At 38.6% G+C, this 27572-nt stretch overlaps 1 protein-coding gene across 3 annotated transcripts; it reads left to right on the top strand.

Annotated features, from left to right (window-relative positions):
- Positions 1-420: 420 nt before the first annotated feature.
- On the top strand, positions 421-14499 carry LOC121961421 (sodium- and chloride-dependent GABA transporter 2-like). 3 transcript variants are annotated; one of them, XM_042511411.1, is made up of 17 exons: positions 421-493; positions 2738-2863; positions 5188-5379; positions 6698-6832; positions 7367-7507; positions 7673-7754; positions 8579-8620; positions 9362-9497; positions 9709-9843; positions 9964-10067; positions 10155-10279; positions 11054-11166; positions 11242-11379; positions 11845-11947; positions 12684-12784; positions 13712-13858; positions 13975-14499. In XM_042511411.1, the coding sequence occupies exons 3-17, from the start codon at positions 5199-5201 to the stop codon at positions 14140-14142; spliced, it is 1851 nt and encodes a 616-aa protein (XP_042367345.1). In that variant the 5' UTR covers positions 421-493; positions 2738-2863; positions 5188-5198; the 3' UTR covers positions 14143-14499. The 3 variants fall into 3 exon arrangements, with proteins under 3 accessions (XP_042367345.1, XP_042367346.1, XP_042367344.1); XM_042511410.1 differs by lacking the exons at positions 421-493; positions 2738-2863 and adding exons at positions 605-650; positions 4803-4834; XM_042511412.1 differs by lacking the exon at positions 2738-2863 and having other exon boundaries at positions 424-493.
- The last annotated feature ends 13073 nt before the right edge of the window (positions 14500-27572 follow it).

Genomic DNA, 27572 nt, shown 5'->3' on the forward strand with positions numbered 1-27572 from the left:
ATATGTTTAAATAAATAAATGGATAAATGTAGAAAATAGAAACAGTCAAAAAACAAACAAAACAAAAAACTGCAATTTTAATCAATATAAAGACTAAAATCATGCTGAAATCAATAGCCCATGAAAATAAACAAACAAACTCATCACTAAATAATTAAATGTAGAGGTTAGGATCTCCTTCCTCACTGAGAAATAGACACAGAAATGCAAAAATAAATTAATCTACCTGAAAAAAATGTTCAAATGGAAGATATTGATGTTTTTCTGTCCTGTTTAATCATAAACATATACTCATTAGTTTTTAAATTAATATTATTATAATTAAATATTTTAATTCAATATTTGTAATTATTTACTTATGTCTTTTTTCTTTCTTTTTTTGTGTGTTTGTGTGGTGTCCATAGGGACACACCCCTCTATAGGATAGAGCTTTTCTTCAGACTTCTCTTCGTTACATGGGGTGTTCATTAATGGGGCAACTGCACGCTCACGGGTGAGTAACATACATTCCCATCCCTTTTTGAGAAGCCAGAAATATATAATTACCCTGTAATGTGCAGCAGTGCTTTTTCTTATGGTAATTTTTGCAAATCCCCAGCACAAGTTTGTCGATGAATGTCTTTGAAGTCATTTGCTTGGGCTGTGGGCCAGTATCCTTCTTCCCTGTGTGCCAATAAATAAATAAATAAATTTGCAGTTAATGGCATTTGGGGAGTTTAAATGTTTTATGAAAAGATTTTTTTCATTATTTGACTAAACCAGAGGTGGAAAGTTTAAGTGTGAGCTATTAGGATGAAAATGACATTTATTAAATTGTTAAGACTTAAGTTATATGTGCAAACATGGAGGAGAGCTGAAAAAAACAAGGAAGAAACAAGGAAGAAGTCACTGTGTCCCTCTTACACAATGACAGCCTTTGTATCTGCCAGTAACAGCGACTGAAGTAAAGGAGAGTAGGTTGTCACTCCTCTCCCTTCCCCTCCCCCTGCTGCTCTTTCTCTATTTACGTCCTGCTTTTGATGATTCACAGCAAAGATTGTAGGGGTCAAATGTAATCACCAGAGGGTGAACCCTCAATCAGGGTAGTGTCTTGTCCACTTTGCTTCTGTGGTCATATACTGTACATGCATTCATATGGTTGCATGAACATTCCTGTGAGTGGTGGACTGATCTTTGCTTCTGCAGCGTTTCTTTTCTAGTCTTTGTCTGTTTGTACGGACTCCTGTGTTGCTCGTTCGGATGCATTATGTAATTCAATGGACGTGTCTGATCGTCTCTCTTTTTTCCTTTATGAGTTAGAAGACAAAATGTGGCCGCATACATAAGAAACGTCTGCTCATACAGCTCTGGCACACTGTGGGAATCTTGCATGTCATCAGGAGAGGAAAGCAAAGGGAACATCTGCAAGAACATTATGTGGTGTGGGTGTGGAGAGCAGGTGAAAAGCAATTATGGGCCAGAGTTATGCAATGCCAGATGCTCTTAAAAATGATACACTTTCAATAAGTCTTACTCTAACATACTCCAGCTTGAACTGCAGAGGAAGCTGTAGCTGAGTTCTGGCCTGCATCTCTTTAATGAATATCTGTGAATGTGTTAGTCTTCATGTGAATCTGTATCCAGAGCAGCCAAGAGGAATTCTAGACAATACAAGCATGCCTCTAAAGACACAACAGCTATGTCTTTGTATAGAGTCAGATGTGAAGATTCTCTGCCTCAAACTGAGGTGAACATTTCTTACCCCCGAGACTGGCAACGACTAACACACACGGTGGGGCCAGAGTAAGGGCCTGTGCATTGCTCTGGAATTTGGCCAGCTCTAACTTTCACAAGGGGAGACTCGCAGTGCTTTTGTGGCTCTAATGCTACCCAGATGCTGTCAGTGAGGGCCCCAAAGCTGTGAACAAAACAACTATCTAGTAAAGATTAAATTACTATGTCAATATGGACCTCAAAACTGAAGTCACGCTGCCTCTTTGCGTGTCATTTGTTGTGGTTAAGCATGTATATTAGTGCTTGGGAGTTGCTGTGTGTGTGGGTGTAAAACTGTAAGTGCAATTTGACTGGTTTGTGGAGCCATACAACGCCAAAATGAAAACTGTAGTTCTGCTCATATTTCAGGGAGGGGCATACCTCTATGCTTTGATTGACAACTTCAGTACCTATTTCATCAGCGTCCTTTTAATGGTCATTTTTTGAGACCCATTTGGCCACCAAAAGGAACTTATTTCTAATTTCTAGATATCTATAAGCTCTTATTCCAACATAATTTCCTTTTCATCAGTGTCATAAACATTTTGTATCTGTCTATTTCTGTACGCAGGAAACCAGTTTCTGTTAAAAACTTTGAGATTCACTCTAATTTTTTTTGTCCTGAGTTAAATTAAAAGAGTCACACCAACAAAAGACAAAAGGACAGAAAAAATAGGTGTCCACTTTACTGTGCTTGCCCCTGTGTGCACTTTCACTTTTATTTTGGGTCGTCCTAAAATACAACTTTTCGGGCTCTGGAGCTTTGGCAGTGAATATTCTAGGCAAATATTCTAGGTTTTTAACTTTTTTTTTTTCTTATCATGGATATAATATAGAACCACGTAAATGCTCATAATTATAGGCTTTAAATCAGAGACAATACCTGACAAAGCTGTGTGATACAGAGGTTCAGAAAAAAACATACCAGCTCCAACAAATTAAAAGATTTTATTATTGATAAGAATCAGTGTTTCTGTTAAAACAGGTTAGATGCATCACTGGAGGACCGGGCATGGACCGTTTCTATGACAACATTGTCGATATGATCGCATACAAACCATTTCCCTGGATGAAGTACTGCTGGTTGTTCATCACGCCACTCATCTGTTTGGTGAGATGCACCATGCATCACAACTTTCTTACTTGGTTCATCTACTTTAATGTCTTTCTCCTCTCATGTTTTCATTATTTTCATGTTTGTATTTCTTCAGAACACAGATCTTTTACTGCCTCTTATCTTTGCTTGTTCCTGTTCGACTCTCTATCTTTGCTGAGCGTTTATTTCACGTGCCAAATTAGTAGTTGCGTAGTAGTTGTAACAAGTTCAATATAATGTACTTTTTCTTCTGTTCACCTATGTTCTGGTAGAGGTTTGCAGAAGTATCTTATTAATGAGCAGTTTGCTACACTAATACTGTGGGCAGACTGTTCTCATGCATTGTTCATTTGTATAACTACACAAATGAATGCACCAAAAATTGTAATAAAACAAACATGATCAGCAATACAATATTGTATAGTACATCATCACCATGTTTCTTTTCCTAAACCTAACTCACGAAATTTTATTAGCCAAAACTTAACCTACATAACATGAAGTACATAATGTGACAATGCCCAACCGGGTTTTCTTTTAACCTTATCTAACATGCGTACATGCTTTTTCAGCACGGTAATATGATGGGCGGATGTAGTTCAATAGAAAGAAAAGTCTCTACACGACTGGGTCACTACTCGGTCATAATTTCTGCAGAGACACATCACTGTTGAGTGATTTGAGTACCACAAGCCAAGTGCCATCTTGTTCCATAATACACGAGTGAACGCAAAAATCTCTATGGCCAAATATCTGCAACCCTTGACAACTCACACCAAAACAATCCTGACTGATAAGTAACACTACAAGTAAGAGAAAAAATATGTATATCTGATTTGGGGCAATTAAATGTGAACAAAAAATGCAGACAGAAATGTTGAGAAGTTGTCCCCATCACCCATTTGGCTGTACTTCCAAATTTAAGGAAAATGGCATTGGGGATGGCCTGTAGTTGTGAAATGAACATTTAGTTCACAGGCAACAGCTCTGGAGGACATTGCTGCCGTCAGCATGCTAATGGCACGCTGACTGAAAACTTGTGACATCTGTGGCATTCCCTGTGTTTCATTAGTATTTCAACTTCCCCTTCAGGTCTCCACAGGCCTTGGTAATCCCTGCCCACTCCCCTCAATTTCTAAGGCAACTATCTGCTAACAGATGAGTGAATCAATACATATGTAAGTCTACTTATACAAACCCATTATATATATATACAATTACTTTCAACTTTCAAATGCATAAAGAAAAGTCCTGGATCTTTTTTTTTTTTTTTGAAAAATGTTAGCAAAAACAAGTGTTGTGTTCACATTTTTGTTGGTAAAGGAAATCCAAAGTTAAAAAGTATATTCCCTGAAAGTCTGTGGCTATAAGGCCAAAGAGAAACTAAAGGTAGCTTTATTTGTGTAGCACATTTCATACAACAGGGCAAGTCAAAGTGCACCAACTGTATTTTTATGTATTTTGTATCATTACCATTCCTTAAGTCTACAGGTTTAACCAGCTGCTCCCTGAAAATGTAATCAGGGAGATTCAGCTCACCTGGACTCACCTCCTCTCTATGTGAGCTAAAAGCACTTCTTTACTTTGTTGGGTTTCAACCAAAGTGAAAAGAAGAAGTTTAGGACATGTGCGCCCATATTTGTGCAGTTTTGTTTTTTTAATGGAAGTTTTGGGTATACCCAGCCATGTTTATAGCTTCCATGCTACATCATTTTCAAAGAGAGTTCAGGACATATGCAGCTGTGCAATAAAAGTAAAAAATCTATTAATAAAAATTTAGACCATGCTCTTGCTACACTAATGAGGCATGATAAGTTCGCATTGTGGTGGGAGAGCATCCATGAGGAAAAGTGCATTCCTTTATGAATGGAGCTGTGTGTGCGTGTGTGTGTGTGTGTGTGTGTGTGCGTGTGTGCATTAGGACACGCCTATCTTTTCTTTAAACTTCGCTCAGTCAGTCAGGGGAGAACAACAGCGCGTATACGGGTGAGTAAAACTCCCTTTTTAAGGAGCTATAAATATTCAGTTTCCTCGTGTTCTGCAGTTATTTATATTAGGGATAGTTTTTGAAATCATCAGCACAAGTTTGTTCGAGTAATTTCTTTGCAGTCATTAGAGTTAATGGCATTTGAGTGAACGGTTCTGTCAGGCCGTTTATTTGGCGTTGACGTAACCAAAGGACAGAAGTTTTAATGCGTGAGTTATTAGGATAAATATGAGGCGATATAGAAACTGAATTGTTGAGACCACTGCTCTATATCGTGGGAACGACAGTTGTAGAGATGTAGACATGGTTTGCATTACAGTCCGCTTGTTTTTAATGTGTGTGCGCATGACAGACGGAAAGACCATGACTGAAGAAACAGCTCCTGCTGGAGGCTCGGGGCCAGAGACGGGTCATTCAAATGAAGGGACTCTGCCGAGGGGGAAATGGGCCAACAAGAGGGAGTTCATGCTCGCCATGGCTGGACTGGTCGTTGGCCTCGGGAGTTTTGTTCGTTTTCCTTATCTGTGCTTTAAGAATGGAGGAGGTCAGAGACTGTTTTGTTTATTATGGTGAATGCTCATGTTTACTAAAAGCATTGCAAATGCAGAGTGAAAATATGTACACATATGTATTTGCAAGCATGCACGCACATGCATGTGTATGAGCATGGTAAAATTAATAATAAAAAAAGAGTGATGGAAAAACAGACTGATCATGAAGGAGGTGACACCAAAAGCCGCCTGTCACTAAAAAACAAATCATGGAGCAGTTTTATTTGTAATCTTAATGGCAAACTGGATTCATTTCAGGAAGGGTTTCCATTGTTGTCCTCATAGTTTGAATACAAAACAATATATATTATTATCCACCAGGGTGGAAATTTGTCTCCAGCCCACCAGACAGAGAAGACAATACATTTAAAAACAGTTATCAAAGCTAACAAATAAGCAGGTCATTAGAAACGTTAGACATATTAAATCAGGAGCTTTCTGTAAAAAGCTGGCTCAAAGCTTTTTGTGGCTTGCCAACCATTTTACTTTGATGCCATCGACACATCAACAATGAGGTTAATTCTTTACAGATTCTATTCTCCGAAATAAAGCTGTTGTCTTGCTTTGTTTTGTTTTCGTTTTTTTCCTAAGTAACATGGAAAAATATTAAATCCAACCATGAGCTCCTCCATTAAAAGAAATTCCTTTCATTCCACTTAACTAGTCACATGATCAGCCTTTAAAGCTAGGGTAGGCAGTTTTATTTTGGTGCCACTGTGCATAAATCACATAACAAACATACTTTAATTCAAGTGGACCGAGACAAAACTATACTTTTGCACCTCCTCTTGGCTTTTTTTTTCAGGCTCTACAAAATCTTGTCAGTGACGGGAAATGCTGGCCATTCACAGGGCATTCAAAGAGATAGAGTGTTCCTGTTGGCTGGTTTCCTCTGTTGTGCTTCTGTATATGTCCAAGGAAGGTGGAAAGAAGAAAAGTCACAGCCTGCACAACCTTATTGGTTGATTGCCCAGCAGCTGCAGGCCAAATTTTAACTGCGCATGTGATGTACCTCAGTTGTGTGATGTTGTTTGAGACAGTGACTTCTCCTCTTTCCATCCTCCTTTACATCCCCATAGACTTAAAGCTGTGGGTGGGACAGAGAGGGGACAGCTTCAGGAGGGGGATGTATTTATAAATTCTTCAGGTTTTTTTTTTCCACTTTTTCCTGATTTCTGCCTGCCTCAACTTTAATATGCACAGATTTTATGTGTTAATATGTGTTTTTCTGTCACGTCATTGCCAATATTAGAGGAACCCTGACTTTACATCCAAAACAAGTGACTCTTGTTCACTGGTGTATGTTTGCAGTTGTCTTCTTCATCCCTCACTTTGTGTGCCTCTTCTTCTGTGGCTTCCCTGTGTTCTTCCTGGAGACGGCACTGGGCCAGTACACCAGTGAGAGCGCTGTGACGGCCTGGAGGAAGATATGTCCCATGTTCCAGGGTAAAAACAAAGCTCAGACAGATTTTTGTAATTGCTCAAGTTGACATGCAGGAAATGAGTATATTTCATTTTGCTTTCTTCGGTGTGTCTTAATTTGTCAGTGTTTGTATCCAGACCCCCAAAACAAAATGACCACATTTGCCTATTCCAAATACTGTAAACTTGTAAAGGTGTTTTAGCTCAAAAGCTACTTTTAAATTTTATACAGCAAATGTTTCAACCCTCAATGTAAGCTGCTTGGTGCAATCTGCTGTTGAGCTTCACTTCCCAAGTATCTAAATTTTAAACCAGAAAGGCTGCTCTAAAATAAAGACAGGACATACATCAAAGACAAATACGTTTTGTTGATTATGACACGATACAGAGAGAGAAACAGAATGTTGAGCTCATGTCATCAGGATGGTTTTATGAGGCTGATGCATCCCCCTAATGCTTAAACGAAACCTTCACTCTTGTGTGCTACAGTGGTGAGAGACGGGTAACCTGTTACTTTTGGAAGAAGTTAACTGTGTGAAAACTCACTGTGTCCTGCAGGGGTGGGGATTGCATCCCAAGTGATGCTGGCTTATGTGAACATGTACCACATCGTTTTGTACGCCTGGGTCATCTGCTATGTGTATTACTCCTTTCAAAGCCCGTTGCCCTGGACTACATGTGACAACTCGTGGAACACCCGTGAGCTATACTTTACTACAAATCAACACCACCTTGTTGAAACACATATGTGCTTGATTTTCTGTGTGTGTATTGCTTTTTCTTATGGTATTAAGAGGAAACACTCTCCCTTACATTTAACACTTGGAAGCATTCAACTTCATCCATCTTTCCTCAACCTCTTAGCCTCTTGCCATGTTCAGTCTCATTTGGTCAACTGGTCAGCCCCACCCATATTTGACTCACCTGACTACGACTTCAGTTACGAGTAAGTTGCATTTTTATTGTCAGTTGATACTGTATGAAATACCACAATTTATTTTCTTAATGAGATACATGAAAAAGTAACGAGAACTGTGAGATTAGTCTTGGCTTGAGTAGATGTAGCACCTTTGTCACAGCCATGCTTCATGTGTTCAGAGCAGGAAGTCCTAACATCTGTTTCTGTCATAAAGACTAGCACTATTAATTGTTTTCTTGGGACAGTTTGAACATTAAATGTAGACCTAATACATTTTAATGACTTACCAAGCCTAGTTTTAAGGTGGTAGGGTGTCAAATGGTTTAAAAAATGCTACAGGGAACAGCTATAGATTCTTTTGTAATTACTATCACTATTGTATTACTATCGTTCTAAATACTCTGTTTCTGCTAGATGAGCAGGCGGTTTGTCTGTTAACATGGAGGCAAGTAGGTTATGTGTGCCGGTGATGGAGAGGATCAGAACCCCTTCCCTTTGTTCAGGCATCCTTAATGTTGTGGCGGTGCGTGGGAAAGTGGAGGAAGTGCGCTAAAAACTCAATCACGAGTGGACTAGGAGATATTGGTTGAGGCCAAACAGAGTGTTGTGTGATTTCTATGACATGTTGACCTGTGTTTAAGAGAATTTCGCGCATGAAACACATGAACATGCCTCCCAGCTGCAGAAAAATGGAGCCCAATAATTGCAGTAAATTGCACTTTGCTATCACTTGTTGTTTATTCAGCATTACAGGGAATCCCCAGAAATGCTGACCAGTCAGACCAGAAAAATGTATTTCATTTTACCTCACTTAACTTATTTGCTTGCTTGTTTTTTAATTATATTTGCAGGGGAGAAATTAACCACAGAAGTCCAGAAGAAGAGTTCTTTCAGTGAGAAACGTGCACACTCACACACTTATCCTTCAAAATACAAACAAAAATTCTTTGATAATAATAAGTAATATCTGCATAAATCTGTGTCGTAATCCAGTCTGGTAGATACCAGATGCATAGGAACTGGTACCGTGCAGGCACTGGATTTTGGGACCCAACAATGAGCTGACTAGTCTTTGGTGGTCAGAAATCACAGTGACCTTGCATTCGTCTCATTCTTGTGAAAGTGATATTTCAAGTACACTTTGGGGGAATTTATTCAAATTTGACACAAATATTCACTTGGTCTCATTGATGATCAGTTTAGAATTTGGTATATAAATGTCTCCTTTTTTTATGAAATAATTGAAGATTGCCTGACAGTAGTTTCCTCAAATTTGGCATAACATGGACTCAAGAATGGGCTGATTAGAATCTGGAGGTCGAATTCAAAGGTCAAAGGTCAAGGTCACAGTGTCTTCATATGACATGTTTTTGGCCAAAACTCAAGAACCACATTAAAACTATGCTAATTGTGTAGATATTCTGTATTTGAAATATCATGTTTTCATACATGGATGTAAAGTGTAAGTGCAATTGACATACAACTGCGTGGTGGTATATCTAGTTTTCACAAAAAACACAAGAAAGACACAAAGTGTGTTGTATACATTGCACATCTGTACATCTATTCTGGATGTTGTTAGCAGAGGATGCAGTTGTATTAATGTGTGTATGTGTCTGATATGTTCCCTACAGGAACAAAGTATTAAGGCTGTCATCCGACTTCATCGCAAACCTGGGGACGGTACACTTGGACTTAGCTGTGTGTCTCCTGCTTGCCTGGATTTTGTGTTACTTCTGCATCTTTTTAGGAATCAAATCTGCAGGAAAGGTGAGTAGTACCTTTTCCTGATGTAGAAAGTACTGTCCTTCATATTAGATAAACTGTCAAACTAAATTGTCAGTGTTGTGATTTCTGCCTGTTCCCCTGCACCTCTACCAAAAAAAACATCCCCTTATAACAGATTAATGTAACAAGTTAGTGTTTGAATGTACTTACGAATTTGTGATCTTCCTTTTTGTTTGCATTTTTGTGTTTTTAGGTAGTGTACGTCACTTCTACATTACCCTACCTGATGCTGTTCATCCTCTTTATCCGTGGAGTGACACTCCCAGGAGCTGGAGAAGGACTGAGATATTACCTCTACCCTGACTTCTACATGCTCGCACAACCGTCTGTAAGAACTCAACTGTTCTTTACAACGAGCCTCATTCACCAATCTTTCTCAAGAAAAAAAAATCTAAAAACTCATGAAAAATACAGAACTATAATAACTCTTACATTTTACCTTTTTGAGGCTTGGCGTGACGCAGTGTTTGATGTGCTCTTTTCCATCTACTCATGTCTGGGAGTACTGACCGCTCTGGGGAGCTACAACAAATACAACAACAACTGCTACAGGTCAGCGTCCTCACACACAGCATATAATCATACGTGCAGTTTAACAATCGTGCTCCTTGACAGTGCAGACGTTTGGGTATCTTGTAGGGATTGCTTGCTACTGTGCTGCCTGAGCACTGGCACCAGTATCTTTGCTGGTTTGGCTGTGTTCTCAACACTGGGATTTATGGCTGCTGAAATGGGCGTGGATTTAGCTGAAGTTGCATCAAGCGGTGAGTTCGTTCCTCTCTTTTCAGCATCTAATCTTTCATTTGACTGTTTTCAAATGTCATCTGTGAAATATCTGAAAACAGATATTGTATTTCTTTTGTATGCATCGTTGGACATCAACTTATAATTATTTTCAATATCTATTAATCTGCCAATTATTTTTTTGACATCTTCAGTTCTAGCTTTGTCCGACCAATGATCCAAATATATTCAGTCATATTTAATAAAGCTTGAAATGATTATATTAGAGATGCTAGAAACAGCAAATGTTTTGTCAAACGTTTGAGAAACCCCAGGAGAAAAGGATAAACGTGAGATATCACTCTTTTACATCCCCACTTGGTTACTAACGGTTACACGATAGTTTTTTTGTGTTGTACGTTTTCAGAATTTTTGTGTTTAAATATGCATTTGAGGCTTTATTCTGTTTATTGAAATCTGAACACTGGAAAAAGCCAGACTCAAGCTTCTTGTTGATTTTATGGACGCATCAGAGTCAAAGGTTTTTATGGAGGGAATTAAAATTTAATCTATAATCTAATAACATCTATATTTTTGCTGTAAAGTTTTAATTCAGTTTTTTGCACTTTGTGTTGGCTTTATTTTTCAGCCGCAACGGCTGGCCCGTGGTAAAAACAAGTGGAGATAAAGATTTGTAATTTAAAAATTCATGTTTTTTTTTAGAGGAAAAATGAGAACGCTGCTTTTGAAGATTGCAGAATGCTCTCATGTATTGATCGAAGCATTATGTTCTATTATATTATTATATTCTACAGGTATAGCTCTGATCTTTCACGCCTATCCCAGGGCTCTGTCGATGGTGCCGGGCTCAAACTTCTGGTGTTTGTTCTTCTTCCTCATGATCCTCGTCCTGGGCCTGGATAGTCAGGTACTTTTATGTAATGTAGGTTCCATGTAAACGTGCCTTTCTCTTAAATAAGCTAATTTCTTTCCATCCACGCAGTTTCTGAGTGTGGAGAGCCTGGTCACAGCCATCGCGGATCTGTTCCCACGTCACCTGAGGAAGCCGCGGGCCAGAATGGTACTGGTCCTGGTCACCTGTGTTGTCTTTTTTCTACTGGGGCTGCCATTCATCTCTGGGGTAAGCGGCACAGAGAGAAAGGGATTATTTGATAGAAACATGTAAAATAATTGTAATAATTATAAAAATAGTTTGGCTCTTTTTCAATTTAACTGTCAGATGCAAACATGTAGATGTCCAACCCCAAATCCAAAAAAGTTGGGACACAGTGTAAAATGTGAATAAAAACCAAATACAGTGATTTGCGAATTCTATTCCAGCTATTTTCAACTGAAAAGGTACAATGACTATATTTTATGTTAGTGTACACAGCTCTGCTGCAGGCAAATGTGTGTTTATATATGCTTTTGTGTGTGTGTGTGTGTGTGTGTGTGTGTGTGTGTGTGGCTCAGGCACCCACATTTTGAGAGATCTGTGCAACCAATTGTGGCTTAATGGCTGTCTTGCAGTTGTGTAAAACACAAACACTCCTTCATAAAAAAACACTCCTTCTTTTCCTACATTTTTTTTCTGCTAATCTTTCAGGGAGGGTCACTCCTCTTCCATCTGATGGACTCCATTGGTGTCAGTGGACAGGGCATCCTCTTCATCGTCTGTTTTGAGACCACCATCATCGGCTGGGTGTATGGTAAGTCTTGCCACTGGCCATTATCACTGCACTACATGGTGCTTTTTTTAAATGCACTGCATTCAACAGTGAGCAACTATTGCACTTAAATAACTTTTTTTTTCTGAAGATATCTATCTTTTGAAGTTTTTGCTTATAGAATCACAAAAAGGAACTTGATTATACTCTAGATATTGTTCCGGCAACATTTTTTCACTGTGTCCTCCATCTGTATCATCTTATCTGTAAGAGAGAAGCTTCAGATAAAGTTTGAGATATTCATTTATTTTGACTTTATCCTGAGTTACGTTAAAAGAGCTCAGCTGCCACTCAGCAACTTTCATAGGAGTGAATCTGTATTTGCATTTTCTTTTAATGATCGAAAATTAATTAATTAAACAGTGCAAAGAAAGCTTCAGCATGGGAGGAACTTTTATTTTGCAAAACCTAAGGGAGATATTTTTATTTATTTATTTTTTCACTTAAATTTTCACTTGACTCTTGTATGTGATGTTGAACATTTCAGTTTTGACATTTGCTAAAGGCATTTAAACAAAGTTTTGCGTTGGAGTTTGTTGTATTCCAGATTCTAAATACTGACAAAAAGATTTTAATTTTTTTTGTAAATACATATCGGTTTCAAATATTGGTTATTGGTCTCATTAACTACTAATAATCTGTATTGGTATCAGCCCTGAAAAATCCATATCGCTCAACCCCCTAATTCTTACTATTTCTCCTATCCATGACTTTGCAGGTGCTGACCGTTTCTATGACAACATTGAGGACATGATCGGATACAAACCATTCCCCGTGCTGAAGTACTGCTGGTTGTTCATCACGCCGCTCATCTGTTGGGTGAGATACACCTGCGTCACATCTCTCTTACTTGATTCATCTACTTTTTTTTTTTTTTATTTCCTCTAATGTTTTCATTACAACAGAACACAGATCTTTTGCTGCCCCTTCTTCTGGTCTCTCTATCTTAAAGAGAGACTGCTGCCTTTACCTGACAATAAATGAACCTTTCTTCAACAGTCAGGTTTAACAAAAAAATATGTGTTGCTCAGTGGACAGATGGATGGAAATAACCTGGAATCAGTGAGTCAGACACAGCTGGAGAGCTGAAACGAACTGCAGGGAGTGTGTATTTTTGGAGAAACAGGTCTCAGGAGCATTCAGCGTTTCTTTTTAAAATAACGGGCTGTTGGAAAAATGGGTCCAATTTTTTAGACTAATGAGGTTTTGGAATTTTTGGGCTGCCAAAACAATGACATTACACCTGTTAGCCATATCAAGTGCACAAAGTGACAATATGATGCAGGTTCAAATCTTCCAAAAAAATCTGCCAGTTGTACACTAGCCAGTTGGCTTTGTCCATTTTTTTCCCTACTGTTTGTTTTCTGACAACATATTTTCAGAACTTGTTGCTGCACAGCATTTAAAACACAGAAGAACTGCACTAAACTGTCATTAAAACTAAGTTTAGAGGAAGTTATGTTAAATTATCAAGCGATATAACAAAAATATATCTTGAGACAAAGAACTTTGCAAGTTAAACAATAGTTTGTTATTTGCATGTGCCTGTTAAAGCAATCGAAAATGTTTTAAACCATATAATTTCCTCACTATTTGAGCAATGCGTGAATTAATGCAGAGAATTTCATTTTATTCACTGACTGAGTAACCTACAATCATTCTCTTTTATCTTGCACCACAAAGCACAACACAACACTTGTTTAACAGACAGCTTAGCCCCTAAACTTGAACATTTCTTGTCCCTAGATCGTACTGTCATATAACCTAACAATGACATACACACTCACGGTGTACGGTTATCAGTACAGCATCTGGAGCCACATCTTAGGTGCAGTACTTCTAATGATTCCACTGATGTGCATCCCGGTATTCCTTTTTATCAGACTGTGTAAGGTGGGTAAATTTTAAAGTTGTATTTGGTCATTTGGTTTTCACGATTATACTGTGATTGGCGTTTGACTACGTTTCATAACATTACATTTTTATTACATTTGCCTCCTTATAATCAGAATCCTGAAAACATGACCACACCATCCAGCGATCTGCGTCAGGCTCAGCCCCACAAGCCAATTCTCACACTGTGCAGACGCGTCATCTTCAAGTCGCAGGCGAAGCCAAACAGGCATGTGGACGAAAACGACGAGAAGATGATGATGGGGGAACCCAGCACAGCTTGATGGTTGCTGATGCATAGACCAAATCTGTTAAAACTGGTTTTATGTTAAATCATATACAATTATTTTTATAAACGTTTACATATTTCATAAGTGTTCAGAGACCCCATTATATATTTTTGATATATTTTTTTTTAATGAATAATAATTGAAAAGTTCAATACAATGTACTTTTTTATCCATCTGTAATCCTTTGTACTCTAAGAGGTTTACAGAAGTACTTCATAATAAACCATTTTATTCCCACAATACTGTGGGCAGTCTCTCTTTCAGTGGCACTGGTTTCCAAATGCTGCATTCATCTCATCATCTTGTTGTGCCTTCTTCTGTATCAGCTGCAATACAACTGAAGAAACTGAACTACCAACTCTTTTTTGAATTGTTCTAACTCAATATTTGCATAATAGAAGTGGATGGAAATGCACATTAATTTGCACTGAATTTTTAACGAAATTTCAAAAATCAGAAATGCTTTTGAATTTTCTGATACACATTATTGCTTAAAAGTGGTTTTGAAGTGGTTCGCTCAGTCAGACATGTTTGTTTTGGACAGAAGAAATACAATCTCAGAGAGGAAATGGAAAAATAATAGATGGGAGAGAACAAAGTGTTCAGGACACGTTCAGCTGTGTTTGTAATGATAACCACTCATAATTAAACTCCAATAACATACAATAACAACAACAGAAGCAAACTAAAAGATTACATTTCTTTTGCATAATTTTATTTTGCTCACACATCTTGCTACTTTAATGAGGCGCCCATGAGGAAGAGTACAACCTGTGTGTGTGTGTGTGTGTATGTGTGTGTGTGTATGTGTGTGGTATAGATGAGGACATACCCATGTTTTCTTCAAACTTTGGCCAGTCGGGGTATTTTGGCAGACACTGCGCGTTTACTGGTGAGTTGTATGCATTTAAATTCCTTTTAATAGGCCAGCAATATTTAATTGCCTGATGTTCGGTAGTTATTAATCTTGGGTGACGTTTGTGCAATCCTCAGCACAAGTTTGTTGAGTCATTTCTTTGAAGTCTAATGGCTTTTTGGGAGCTTAAGGGTTTTGTCATGGCTTTTCATTTGGCATCAAATTAACCAATTAGCACATTTAATTTTAATTACATTTAAAATTAAATGTGTGAGCTATTAGGATAAAAATAAGACCCAAAAACAACAAAACAATTGAATTGTAAAGTGGTTTGCATTTACCTCTTACTTTAATTTGTGTGCACATGACAGACGGAGAAACAATGACTGAAGAAACAGATCCTGCTGGAGGCTCGGGGCCAGAGACAGGGGCCTCAGATGAAGGGACTCTACCGAGGGGTAAATGGGCCCATGAAAGAGCATTCATGCTCATCATGGCTGGACTGGTCGTTGGCAATGGGAAATTTTGGTGTTTCCCTTTTCTTTGCTTCAAGAATGGAGGTGAGGGAAAAGTTTTATTATATATTAGTGTTTTTTGCCAGCTGTAATGCAGAATATACGACTACTTATGTTGCATAATAGCGTTTCAAATACAGGCCATAAATATGTGTACTGTATGGTCTGTACTGTATAGTACAACTGTCTCAAACTTAAGTACAGTCAATACTATACAGTACTTTCTTTCCTAAAGTAAACGAGTGCAGATAAATATAGTTTCCCATTATTTTCTCCCCCTTTTCCCTTTTTCTTTGACTTAAATCTTGTTTCTGGTCTCAAGACAGTCTTAACAAGAAAAGCAAACCAAGATCTTTTTTCGAGTGAGATGTTTGCCAAAGAAATCTCCCCCTTAAGTATACAGTAACATCTTTACACAGGAGTGAAAACAGTCTCTCTCCTTGGAGAATTCCTAACACATTTTGAGGGCATATTTACCTTATAACAAGTCAGTATAAATTCCTTTAAGTTGAAACTGAAGTCAGTCATTTACATCTTTGTGAATTTTGGAGTTTTATGTTCACAACAATGGGCAAACTGTATTACATCCCTACATATTATTTAAGTTCTCAACTGAGGAATTCTGGATGCTCTCACATAATGACAACTTCTGTGTCTGCCTGCAACAGCAACGTAAGAGAGGCTCTATGTCTCCCACTAAATAAGACTTCCCCTTCCTCTTTCCCTTACTTCCTCTCAATCTCTGTTCTGCTTTTGACAGTTTTGGGACTGCAGAGGTCAAATGTAATCAACGGAGGTTGAACCCTCAGACAACTGGGGGAGAGCCTCTTCCTGTTCCTCTGCAGGCATGTGGACACACATGAAGATTCCTGCAAGTGGAGGCATATTTTTAGCTTGTCTCTCTGTCCGCTCATCCATCCCATTCTCATGAATGCAATTAATATATCAAACAAAATTACACACAAATTTGTCATAGGATAAAGAGAAAAAGTTCTGACATTTTATTTACAAAAGGTCTACTTCACTGTGACACCATAATATTTCTGGCCATACTGAACATCCCAGCTCAGGAACAGAAGGGGAGACATTTGGTCAGATACTGAAGTGACACTAATCTTGGGTGTCCACCTCGTCCACCTTGTGCTGATTGTATAGATCTTCTGTGCTGCCGAGTGGAAGATGTGTGTGAAGCATCCATGTCTGCAAAAACATGGATGCTTCGCACACGTCTTCCTTGACTGGTCATTCTAGTCGCTGTTAGTAGTTTCTTTTGGAGTCTTTGTAATTTTGACTGGACTCCTTTGTTGCTCATTCGGATGCATCATGCAACTCAATGGACTTGTCTGATCATCTCACTTTTTCCTGTTTGAGTTAGGAGATAAAATGTGGCTGGACATGTAAGGACGTCTGCACATACAGCTCTGAACCACTGTGGGAATCTTAGCGCGTCATCAGGGGAGGAAGCAAAGGGAACAACTGCTAGAACGTTATGTGGCGTGGTGTCGAGAGCAGGTGAAAGTAGTTATGGGTCAGAGTTATGCAATGCCAGATGCTCTCAAAATCAGATCTGCTTTTAATGAGTCTTGCTTTTGCATGCAAATGTTTTTGCTTGAACCACAGAGGAAGCTGTAATCGAGTGCTGGCCCGCATCTGTTTAATGTGTGAATGTGTCTCCTTTTGTTCATATATCATTGTGCGTGTGATTCTGTATCCACAGCAGCCGAGAGGAGTTCTAGATAAAATGCATGCATCTAAAGACACAACAGTTACCTCTTTGTCCAGTGTCAGATATGACAATTCTTTGCCTCAGACTGAGGCGTCCATTTCTGACCTAGCTAAAACCCACCATGGAGCCAGAGTAAGGGCCTGTACATCGCTCTGGAACCCTGCCAGCTCTAACTTTTGCACGGCAAGACTTAATGTTTTTGTGGCTCTAATGCTAACCAGATGCTGTCAGAGTGAGGGCCCATAGACAGACATGCATGTCAATTTACCCGCCTACACTCACAAACCTGAACAGACACAAACACATATGTTTTTGAACACTCACTGAAGTAATGTGATACAGAAAGAAAAAGAGGGAGATGCAAATTCTGTATATAATCTTCCTGTCAGCCATTGGTGTCGTGGAGGGTATATGCTGGTATAAGGGTATATCATTTTTATTATTTATTATATTTCTGGCTGCTTTTAGTATACCTACCTTCTAGCAAAAAAGTCATCAAATATATAGAGCCACTTTCCCACTGGATAAAAAAACCTCCAGCTTTGATCAGCTTTGATCAGCAGTGAGGGAAATACGACACCCAGGTGGACGTGCTAAATTTAGACCCTTTGCCGGCACAATGTAATGACAAAATACAAACGCAAAATACACTCCGTCACCTTCCAAGCAATGATCATGCATTGTGAAAAAAACAACTTGCCCAGTCTTTTAACAATCATTTTTACAATCATGTGCTTTTTGACAGTTGAGACTTTTGTTTTTGTATGTTTTAGGGGTTGCTTGCTACTCTGTTGCCTGAGCACTTGCACCAGTACCTTTGCTGGTTTTGCTGTGTTTTCAGTGGTGGGATTCCTGGTTGCTGAAATGGGCATGAACTTACACCCTGGATCTGGTGGTGAGTCCATCCCTCCCTTTACAGCATCTGCACCTTTCATTTGAGTGCTTTCAAGCGTCTGTTTTGAAATATCTCAAAAAAAGTTGCTGTATTTATTTTGCATTAATTCACTGCATGAGTATATTTAATATCAATTAATCTGCCTTTTTTTTTTTTTTTTTTACATCTTGTCTTGCTTTTACCAACCAACAATCCAGAGATATTCAGTCACATTTAACAAAGCTTCAGATCATCATATTTGAGATCCTGCAAACAGCAAATGTTTGACATTTGTGCTTAACCTTTTTTTTTTTTTTTTTTTAGAAATTGTACAATCATCAAAACAGTTGCCCATTATTTTATATCAATCGATTCTGTGTATCGTTGCAGCTCTAATGCATTGTGGCTTTAATTCTAACAGCGGCAGCAATGACTAACATTGTCCACAAGATGGCATCTTTTGTTCACACACAGTTAAAAGATTTCTTATGGCCGGTGGTAATTAGACGTACTCAAGTCCAATTTCTCCAAGTCCCTACCCTCTTCTACATTTTTTCTAGACATATTTTATCGTCATAATTTGTTGTTGCTTTCTTCTAGTTAGATTTTTTATCAATTGGAGTTGTTTAAATACATATTAAACCCAAGAATAAAGGGTAATCATGAGATATCACCACTGAACATCCCCAGTTGGTTACTTATGGTTACACAACAGTTTTTTGTGTTATACAGTCAGAGGATGTATGTTCAAATATGCATTTAAAGCAATGTTTTATTTTTTAAAAGATGAACATTGGATTAAGCCGGGTTCAAAATTCTTGTTTGATTTTGTTGACACATCAGGGTCAAAGGTTTTAAGAAGGGAATTTTGGATATTTTCTGTCATCACTCATTAAATTAGAAAATAGTATCAACAGCCATGAAAAATAAATTTGGATATTCCATATTTTTGCTGAAAAGTTGGGTATTTTAACATGAAGGTCTATGGGGATTCATTCGCTTCTGAAGCCAGCCTCAAGTGATCATTAGGGGAACTGCAGTTTTTGGCTTCATTTTTCAGCTGGGGGTTGCCGCTTGGTAAAAACCTACTGAAATGGAGATAAAGATATGTATTGTGAAAATCCATGTATTTTTAGACAACAGAAGTGTGAAAAGGTTTAAATTTTAACCAACAAATATAACCATGAAACTTCCGCAGTAGACAACTTAAATCAAGAAAAATAATATTTGACTGTATAAGGAGGAATTATCTAATTAAATATTCTCCTTTTGCATACATTTCCTGAAGAGAAATATGGTGTAATTTAGACTTTCTCTTTCCTGTTGTCTGACATAAAAAGATGTGTTATGGAACCAAAGTAGTCCAAAATCTCAAATTGACCAGTGCATGAAAAAAAAACCCTTTTCACCTGAGGTGTCTGGCCTAACTCCTCAAATTTCCTGCATTGTTTTTGTGCTTAAGTATCAGGGAGGGCCACACCTCTTTCATCTGGTTAACTTCTGTGGTCTCAGTGCAAACTACGTCCTTTTTTTCGTCTGTTTTGAGACCATTGTCATGGTCATCGCCGACACTACATGATGCTTTTTTTAATGCACTGCATTCAACAGCAAATTATTGCTAAAACTGTTTCTCAGTCCACAGTTGATATAACAACTTCCAACAGCTTTTTTTTTGTTTTTGGGCCACCAGAAGGAACTTAATTTGTTACTTTCTACTTGTTGTTTCTTCTTCTTTAAATGAGTCATGATTTGTCCATTGCTTGTACCACAAATGTCAACCTTTCATTTCCATATCCTAGCTCTCTTCTGCCATCATCTTTGATAAATCTTTTGATCTTTTGCTCTCATCACTTCCCACACCTTCATTATTGGCAGTAATACTGGCTAAATTTCCACATGTGGGTGGAAAGTTCTTCAATTATACACAGTATACTGTTTATATATTCATTTTCTGTGACTCTGAAAAGTGCATTTCCTTCCACAAAAAAAGACACTCGCTCTGCATCTTTTACTGAAGTAGAGTGAGATATCGATCTGAGTCTGCAGCTCCTTACTCTGTTTAGGCAATTGTTTGCCTCCAAATTTAAACGAGGCTCACTTTCCTCCTTCACAAAGATGGAGCCACTTTCAGGGGTTGATTGTTGTACCATTTTCAGCGCCGTGTCTGCTTTCCAGAATAGGTTCGACAACTTATTTTGCTATAGTGCATTTGCAAATATCAATCTGTGGATGTTGTTCCATCAACCAGGTCGTGCACTACACCAATCGTATCAGTCGCCTCCTGTTTTTTAATGTCCCTCCTCCTCTATAGATCTTTTTTTCTACTCTCGCTTTGGCAGCTCAAGGTGAGCAGCTGTCTCGTCTTCGTCTCACTTCTCCTCCTCATTTACTCCTCCTTACCTCAGACTGGTGTCCCTTTAGTATTCCTTTCTTCCTTATTCGAACCACCTGAATTTTTCTTGATACATGTTCTATGTTGGTTTGTGGACTCCTCCTCCCCACCTCTGTACTAATTGTTCATTGTTATTCTCAGTTGTGTGTTAAAATGTCACATCACGTTTTCCAGCAGTTTATCAGATGACACAATGGAATGCGACTCTTGGTATGGTATGCAAATCTTAGATTGTGTCATTAATACTGTAATTCAAAATGCATCGTAATGCAACTTCATAGGAGTGAATAGGCCCTCCGACACTGTATCAGGCTCGCTCGAATTTATCCAGTGTTCAACCAGACCTTTCTTCAGTGCTCGCATGGCACGAGAATAAAGTGTGGTAATAGATCTGATTATGCAAGACTTTAACTTGGTAACTTATCCATGACTTTGCAGGTGTGGACTGTTTCTATGACAACACTGAAGACATGAAACCATTCCCCATGCTGAAATACTGCTGGTTGTTCATCACGCTGTTCACGTGTTGGGTGAGATACACCTGCATCACATCTCTCTTACTTGATTCATTTACTTTAATGTCTGTTTCCTCTCATGATTTCATTATTTTCTGTCTTATATTACTTAAAAACACTGATCTTTTGCTGTCTCTTATCTTTGCCTCCTCCTGTTTGCCTCTCTCCTGACCTTTCTATCTTTGTTAAGCTTCATTTTGCAACATCAGTTAATGCTTGAGCTCACATGAGAAAGAAGAGATGAGACTGCAGCTTTTAGCTGAAAATGTGGACTCATCTTTTTTTAAGAACATATTTCTCTGCATTATTAATAGAAGATTAAAAAGAATTTACCAATCAGCCACAACACTGAAATCACTTACAGGTGAAGTACAAGTATCAAAACTCCACCCAGTACAGCCTCTTAAAGACGGGAATGTTGGCTATTGATCAACGCGATTTTTAAAAAAATTAGGCTTTATTTATAGACCTTAATCGCATCGTGATTAATGCATGAAAGCTGACAGCCCTAAAGAGAAAAAATATACCTGGAGACAAATAACTTTGCAAGAACTTTGAAGATGGACAGTAGTTTGTTATTGCATGGGCCTGTTAACCTGATTGAAAATGTAAACACTGAATATTGTCATAACTGAAATAAGCCTCATAAACATGTAACTTATGTACTTGTAACCATACTCAGTGATATAATGTGTGTATTTTTTTAATTTTTTTTTATTGATTTACTAAACAGGACAGGTTTTGTCATAAAATGTGCATGCAAAAAAAAAAACAAAAGTGATAAACTTCAGTACTCTCATTTAAAGTTTTATTATGCTAGATATCCCGACACTGTGTGTCTCCTTTGATTCAGCACAGATTGGTTTCTGGACAGACAGGATAAATACTCAATACAAGTTCAATAAGCTTCTCAGTTCAGTGATGTGAGTCTCATTTTTCCTACTTTGTAGCGAAAAAATCAGAAATATTCCACAGCTCTCTGTGTGTCTGCTATTTGCCTTTTTTATTAGTACCAAAAAAAAAAACTTGGCTGTGTGTATGTGTGATGTTACAGGATATGTGTTATTGCTAAACATGAACTCTCGCCATCATCATGCCAAGTCCAGTCATCCGTGTGATCCAAACCGGCATTCAATTAACAGACAATTCCGGCCAGTTGCCTCCCACCTCTCCTCACCCCCGACTGCCTCCGTTCCTCCCCCGACGACAGGGAATGACCCTCAGTCCTAAAAAAGAATGGCCCTCAAAGCTAAAAAGCCACTACTGTGTCAAGTACATTTTAACATTGACATTGATTGTTTCTTATTAATAATCGGATAAAAATCAACTTAAAGCTATCGTGTACCCTTATTTGATTGAAAACAGCGTAGGAAATATGTATGGTCATGCCACCATTTTGTGCATTGATGGTCCTGTGTTTAAATTAGAAGCAGCAGGTTGCCTGAGGCTGGATGTACAACTATAGGTCCACAAGTGGTGCAACTCCTCCAGTATTTATAATTAGAGCAGCCACCAGTCAGCCCTTACATAACCAGCCATCAACCAGCTGCAGCACAGAGAGTTACTGTGATGGAAAACCCGAACCACCAACATGGGGACCGGCAATTAGGGACATGTACAGTACGTGTCATACAAATACAGAACGGAGCACAAAATAAGGCCAGTGGGACGTTATCAGCTCTCATGGAAACAGAAATCGCAATGAGGTCAAAAAGGTGATGAGTAGATAAAAACCATCTCAGCCATTATGTACCCGCAGCTTAATTAAAGGCACAGTTCACCCCAAAATCATAATTGCATGCAACAATCTAAACTGATAAATAGCACCACAGGTAAGAGATAAAAATATGTATTTTTGATTTGGGGGTGACCTGTCCCTTTAAAGGAGTACTCCAGCAGTTTAGCATTGCACTTGAAAACTGATTTATTAAAAGAAATGGTCAATATTGAATCAACCAAAGCCCAGACATGTTATATTTTAATTCCTACTATGGGTGAAGACCCAGGTACACTTTGTCCTTGATTTTCCCAGAATACAACATGATAGTATCTATCGTTAGCCCCTTCCTCACTGACACATTTTATACTCCACGTTTCCAGCTGTATTTCAGGCTTCCTGTTGAAAAATGTAAAGTTTCAAACCAAATCCCTGATGATATCACTATGTCAGACCTAATGGCGCTCTCTTCAGAGCCACAGAAGACATTACAACTGTAAAAACACTAATGACTGAAATAAAAAAATAAGAAAAAAATGCCTTCAAGATCAGATTTAGTAATGTACAAGATTCATCAACCCCTCAGGGTGTTGTGACTGAAATCACCTGCTGGGATATCACATTGACTTAATTGTGCTGCATTATTGGTTCAGCTGGGATCTTCCCCAGAGCTGTGTCTTTGTAGTCCCATCTCTCGTTCTGTTTCATAAGACGAAAAAAAAAAATGATGCCAACTGGAGACTGAACTAAGATAAGAGAAATGGTTTTGTAAAAAAATTGAGTTTTTAAGACCAGAAAGATGTTTTTACTACTTAATAAAGGAATATCAAAGAATGTAAATCCACAGTTGCATGGAAACTAGTAAATAGGGAACCCCAGGTTAAAAAAATATTCCCTAAAAGAATACACTGTAGCCTTAGAGAAACTATGTTTTCAGTCAACTGCTGTGTATTTTTATGTTTTTGTGTTTCATTGTCTTGCAGTCTACAGGGTTCCCCAACTGCTCCCTGCAGGGGCTGGGAGGGTAATCAGCGAAATGCAGCTCACCTGGACTCACTGCCTCACTACTCTGTGTAAGCTCACTGCAGGCAGTTGTTTGGTTTGGTTTAATTTCCTTTAAAACTCACGTCTGTTGCCCTCTTTGTCAACTCTGAGTCTGATAGTGACACCTCCACCACCTCCAGTGCTGATAAACACAGAAGGAAGAGCAGACAAAAACTAAGGGAAAAAATTGCCTAAAGTGATCTCTAGAAAACTATTTATTTTGCCTTCAATATTTTCGTGTTACCTCCATGAGATTGTATCTCTTTTGTTGAACAAACATGTCCATGTCTTCAATATTTTGCAATATTTCAACTTTTCTCAAATATCCAGCATTCCCTCTCAATTTCCCATGCACAAATTGAACATGTGCATATGACAGGGTAGAAAGAGACACACTTGTTGCCTGGAACATTCCTTATTGAATGCATGGCAGCGGGTGACATTGTCCACAGGACATGCATCACTCTGTGTTGCACTGATGGCGATCAGTCCCTGCCTATATATATTCATCAAAGTTTAATGAAGCTCTCTATTGTTTGCAGTACTCAGCAACAATTCCCACAGGGTAAAACGGTGAGGAAAGGAAATATGTGTGACCTTATATTTCAGTTCCCCGTTTGATCAAAATCATTAGGATGAAGGCAACACTGAACGCATCACAGTAACAGATTGCAAAAGTTCCCCGTAACGTAGATTGTGTTTATGCTTGATTGCTTCTTTAGGGCTTTTATGGTCTTGATGTAATTTATTGTGGGACATATTAAGGGCAATGACTTTCCGTAGGTCACAAGGATTTGAGACACTTGGTATGATAAGACATGACTCAGGGGTAATGGAAGGAGAGCAGAATGAAACAGAAAATGAGGTGGTTGATAGATCTCTGGGGAGGAATAGCACTCTCTGCAGTGACGCCAGTGAAACTCTAGCGGACTCATGGATCAGACAAACTGTAGATGAAGACATTTCAATGCCCTCTGTCACTTCTTTTATCTCTTTCAGTTTTTTATTCGATCTCCAGCGATGGAACAATCTTCCTCGGCGTCATTTTTCAGTTTCTTTGTATCTTTTCATCTCATTCCTCTCTTATCTACCCAGGCTCAACTTTTCCCATTTTTATCTCACTATCTTTTCATGCTGCCTCCCGTCTCATGTCTATACCTTTTCCCTCATTCTTTGCAGAGATTCATCTGCCCCTGCCCCTGCCTCCATCATCATCTTTCATCTTTTCACTCTTTCTCTCTCATTAACACAATCATGCTCTCTCGAATGAGCACCTCGCCCTGCGTTTGTCCTTAACCTGTGGAAATTTATGCAGTGCGCATCGTCCTGCTGCATTACAGGATGAAAATGTTGGTAATATTAGCCTCCTATCTACGCATGCCAATCGCCTCTGGGTGTTCCTCGCTTTATAATAACCCCCGCATCAATTCAGAGACCACGACACACTGCTGTGAATTAAAGGCAGCTCAAGAGGAGGCCTCAAAGGCATCAGCTTCTTTTCTCAACAGTTGCCCATTTTCATTATTAAGATTTTTTTTAAAAAAAACAGTAATAAACTGAATTCAAACTGAGTGCAAATATGCTACTTTAATGATGTACTGACTGCTTGCACTTTCCATCCACCAAAAATATAACATTTGCAAGTTTTTGTCTGCTTAGATTGTCTTATCACTTCTATATTTAGCAATTTAATTGCAGCTTTGTGACACTGTGAACTACACTAAGAGTAGCCATGCTAGTGGCTCTGTGAGATTGGACTTAAATGCTTATATCATTGTGCAAGCATGCTCACAATAGTCGTTTTAGGATCTAATAGTTCTGGGGACTCCCCAAGAGCAGTTGCCTATTTAAGAGCTCCTCCAAGAGCTTCATAAGGTTAAAGGCTTTTTTTCTGTTTGCATTCACGCTGCCAATGGAAATGCTCAAATGACATACTGTATTCTGGTTGGCTTCTTTGTCAGTGGACTTTTGCATCTGTTCCTCCGGCATCTGCTGTTGACATTCTGGGATGCCACAACTGGGATGTCAACAAAAGCACATGGTTAGGATAAGGCAACAACAGCAGGCCGCAGTGTTTGATGCCTTCGAAATGGAAATGCCCTGTATAACACTGCCACTTTCACTTTGATTTGATCAAAATAGCATTGTATTTCCACTGTTTTTGCAAAAAAAACATCTGTATTTGCAGAGTCATTTAATATCACAATGCAGTGCAGCTCTCTAACTAATGCAACGAGGCAAATGAATCAAATATGTAGTATTCCTCACTGGCAACATCAATTTCCAGCATTTATGTATTGCTGACAAAAACAGAATATATCAGAATCTCCTTATTTGTCAGATACAATAAATCTACGGCAAATTCTGTCCATTGGTCCAAAGAAATACCAAAAATTCGCAGAATTCTAAAAAACTGCCCACATGATTTATTTTGAATACGGTGTTGTGAGCCATTACTCTGCTTTTTTTGAGACATTGTTTGGATGCTGCGACAGGCACTCATTACGCAGTGACAGCACCAGAGCTCATGCATACAAATGGCTGCCGCTGCTTTACCTCTGAGCATGCCGACTCAGCAAATCTCAGAAGTATCAAAACCAAGTTAAGTTGCTCTTACAAAGTAAAGAAAAATAGATGTCACAATGGCTGCAACAGAGGCTTCAGAAGCCTTCAACAGAGGCTTCTTTTTGTAGCTCTCCGTGAGCTTATTTGTGTCACTTTTGGTGGTTTTGTCTCCCACACTTATGACTCCTTGTGGTTGTTTCGTGTCTCTTTGAGGAACTTTTGTGTATTTTTTTGTTGTTTTGTGTCATTTTGTACCGATTTTGCATATCCTTGTGGTTATTTTGTGTCTTTTTGTAGTCATTTGGGTCTCTTTAAAAAATAGTTTGAGGTCTTTCTGATTTTATTTTGTTTTTTGGTTGTTTTGTGTCACAGTGTAGACATTTGTGCCTCTGTGGTTTTTACGCCCATTTCTGTAGTGTCTTTGCATCTCTTTGTGGTCATTTTGAGTATCTTCCTGCTCAGTATGTGTTAATTTTGACCATTGACATTTTGCAAGTGAAGGCCAGGGAGCCCCGTGACACTTTGGGCCCCTGGGCCTGTGCCTAGTAGGCCAGTTTAGTCATCCATCCATGCATACCTCCTAAATGGAGCATCAAAGGTCTGTATGCAGTGGGTTTATGAAATAACTATCAAATCAAAGCAAAGCTTTTGTGTGATAAACATTATGGGCTTGCCTATACTGGTGTATCTTTTATTTCACACTACATTTTCATTTGGTCTCGCCATCTTCTGCATTTAAGAAACCTGCGGGAGGCCTAAATCTATAACAAATCTTAAATTCTGACTCTATTTTCAGAAAGGCTACAAGCATCACAGCATGAATTTAATGCTGTTAAATAGAACTTTGGACAGAGCATGATAATCTCTGTGAAAGTTTAGCTTTATATTGGTATATTTCCTCTCTTGCTTTTCTCTCCATATGCCCTTTTCTTCATAATCTGTGTTATTTTTTCCATTTTTAATCATCATCGTAACTTAAATATGAAGAAATATGACCCATCAAATTCAGAGTCTCAAAACTCTGACAAACTAACTTTTCTTCCATGACATTCTGTCTCTCTGTCATTCTGTCTCTGTCACCTACATAATCGCTCTCTATTATTCTCGGCTGTGGACGCCCTGGAATCATAATTAGGCTGCATTGATCGGGGGGAGGCTGTAAACAGATTGATGAAAACCAGCTTTGACACCTCCAATCCAGCTAGCTATCATCATATGGG

Source organism: Plectropomus leopardus, chromosome 22, assembly GCF_008729295.1.
Source record: "Plectropomus leopardus isolate mb chromosome 22, YSFRI_Pleo_2.0, whole genome shotgun sequence".
Lineage (NCBI taxonomy): Eukaryota > Metazoa > Chordata > Actinopteri > Perciformes > Serranidae > Plectropomus > Plectropomus leopardus.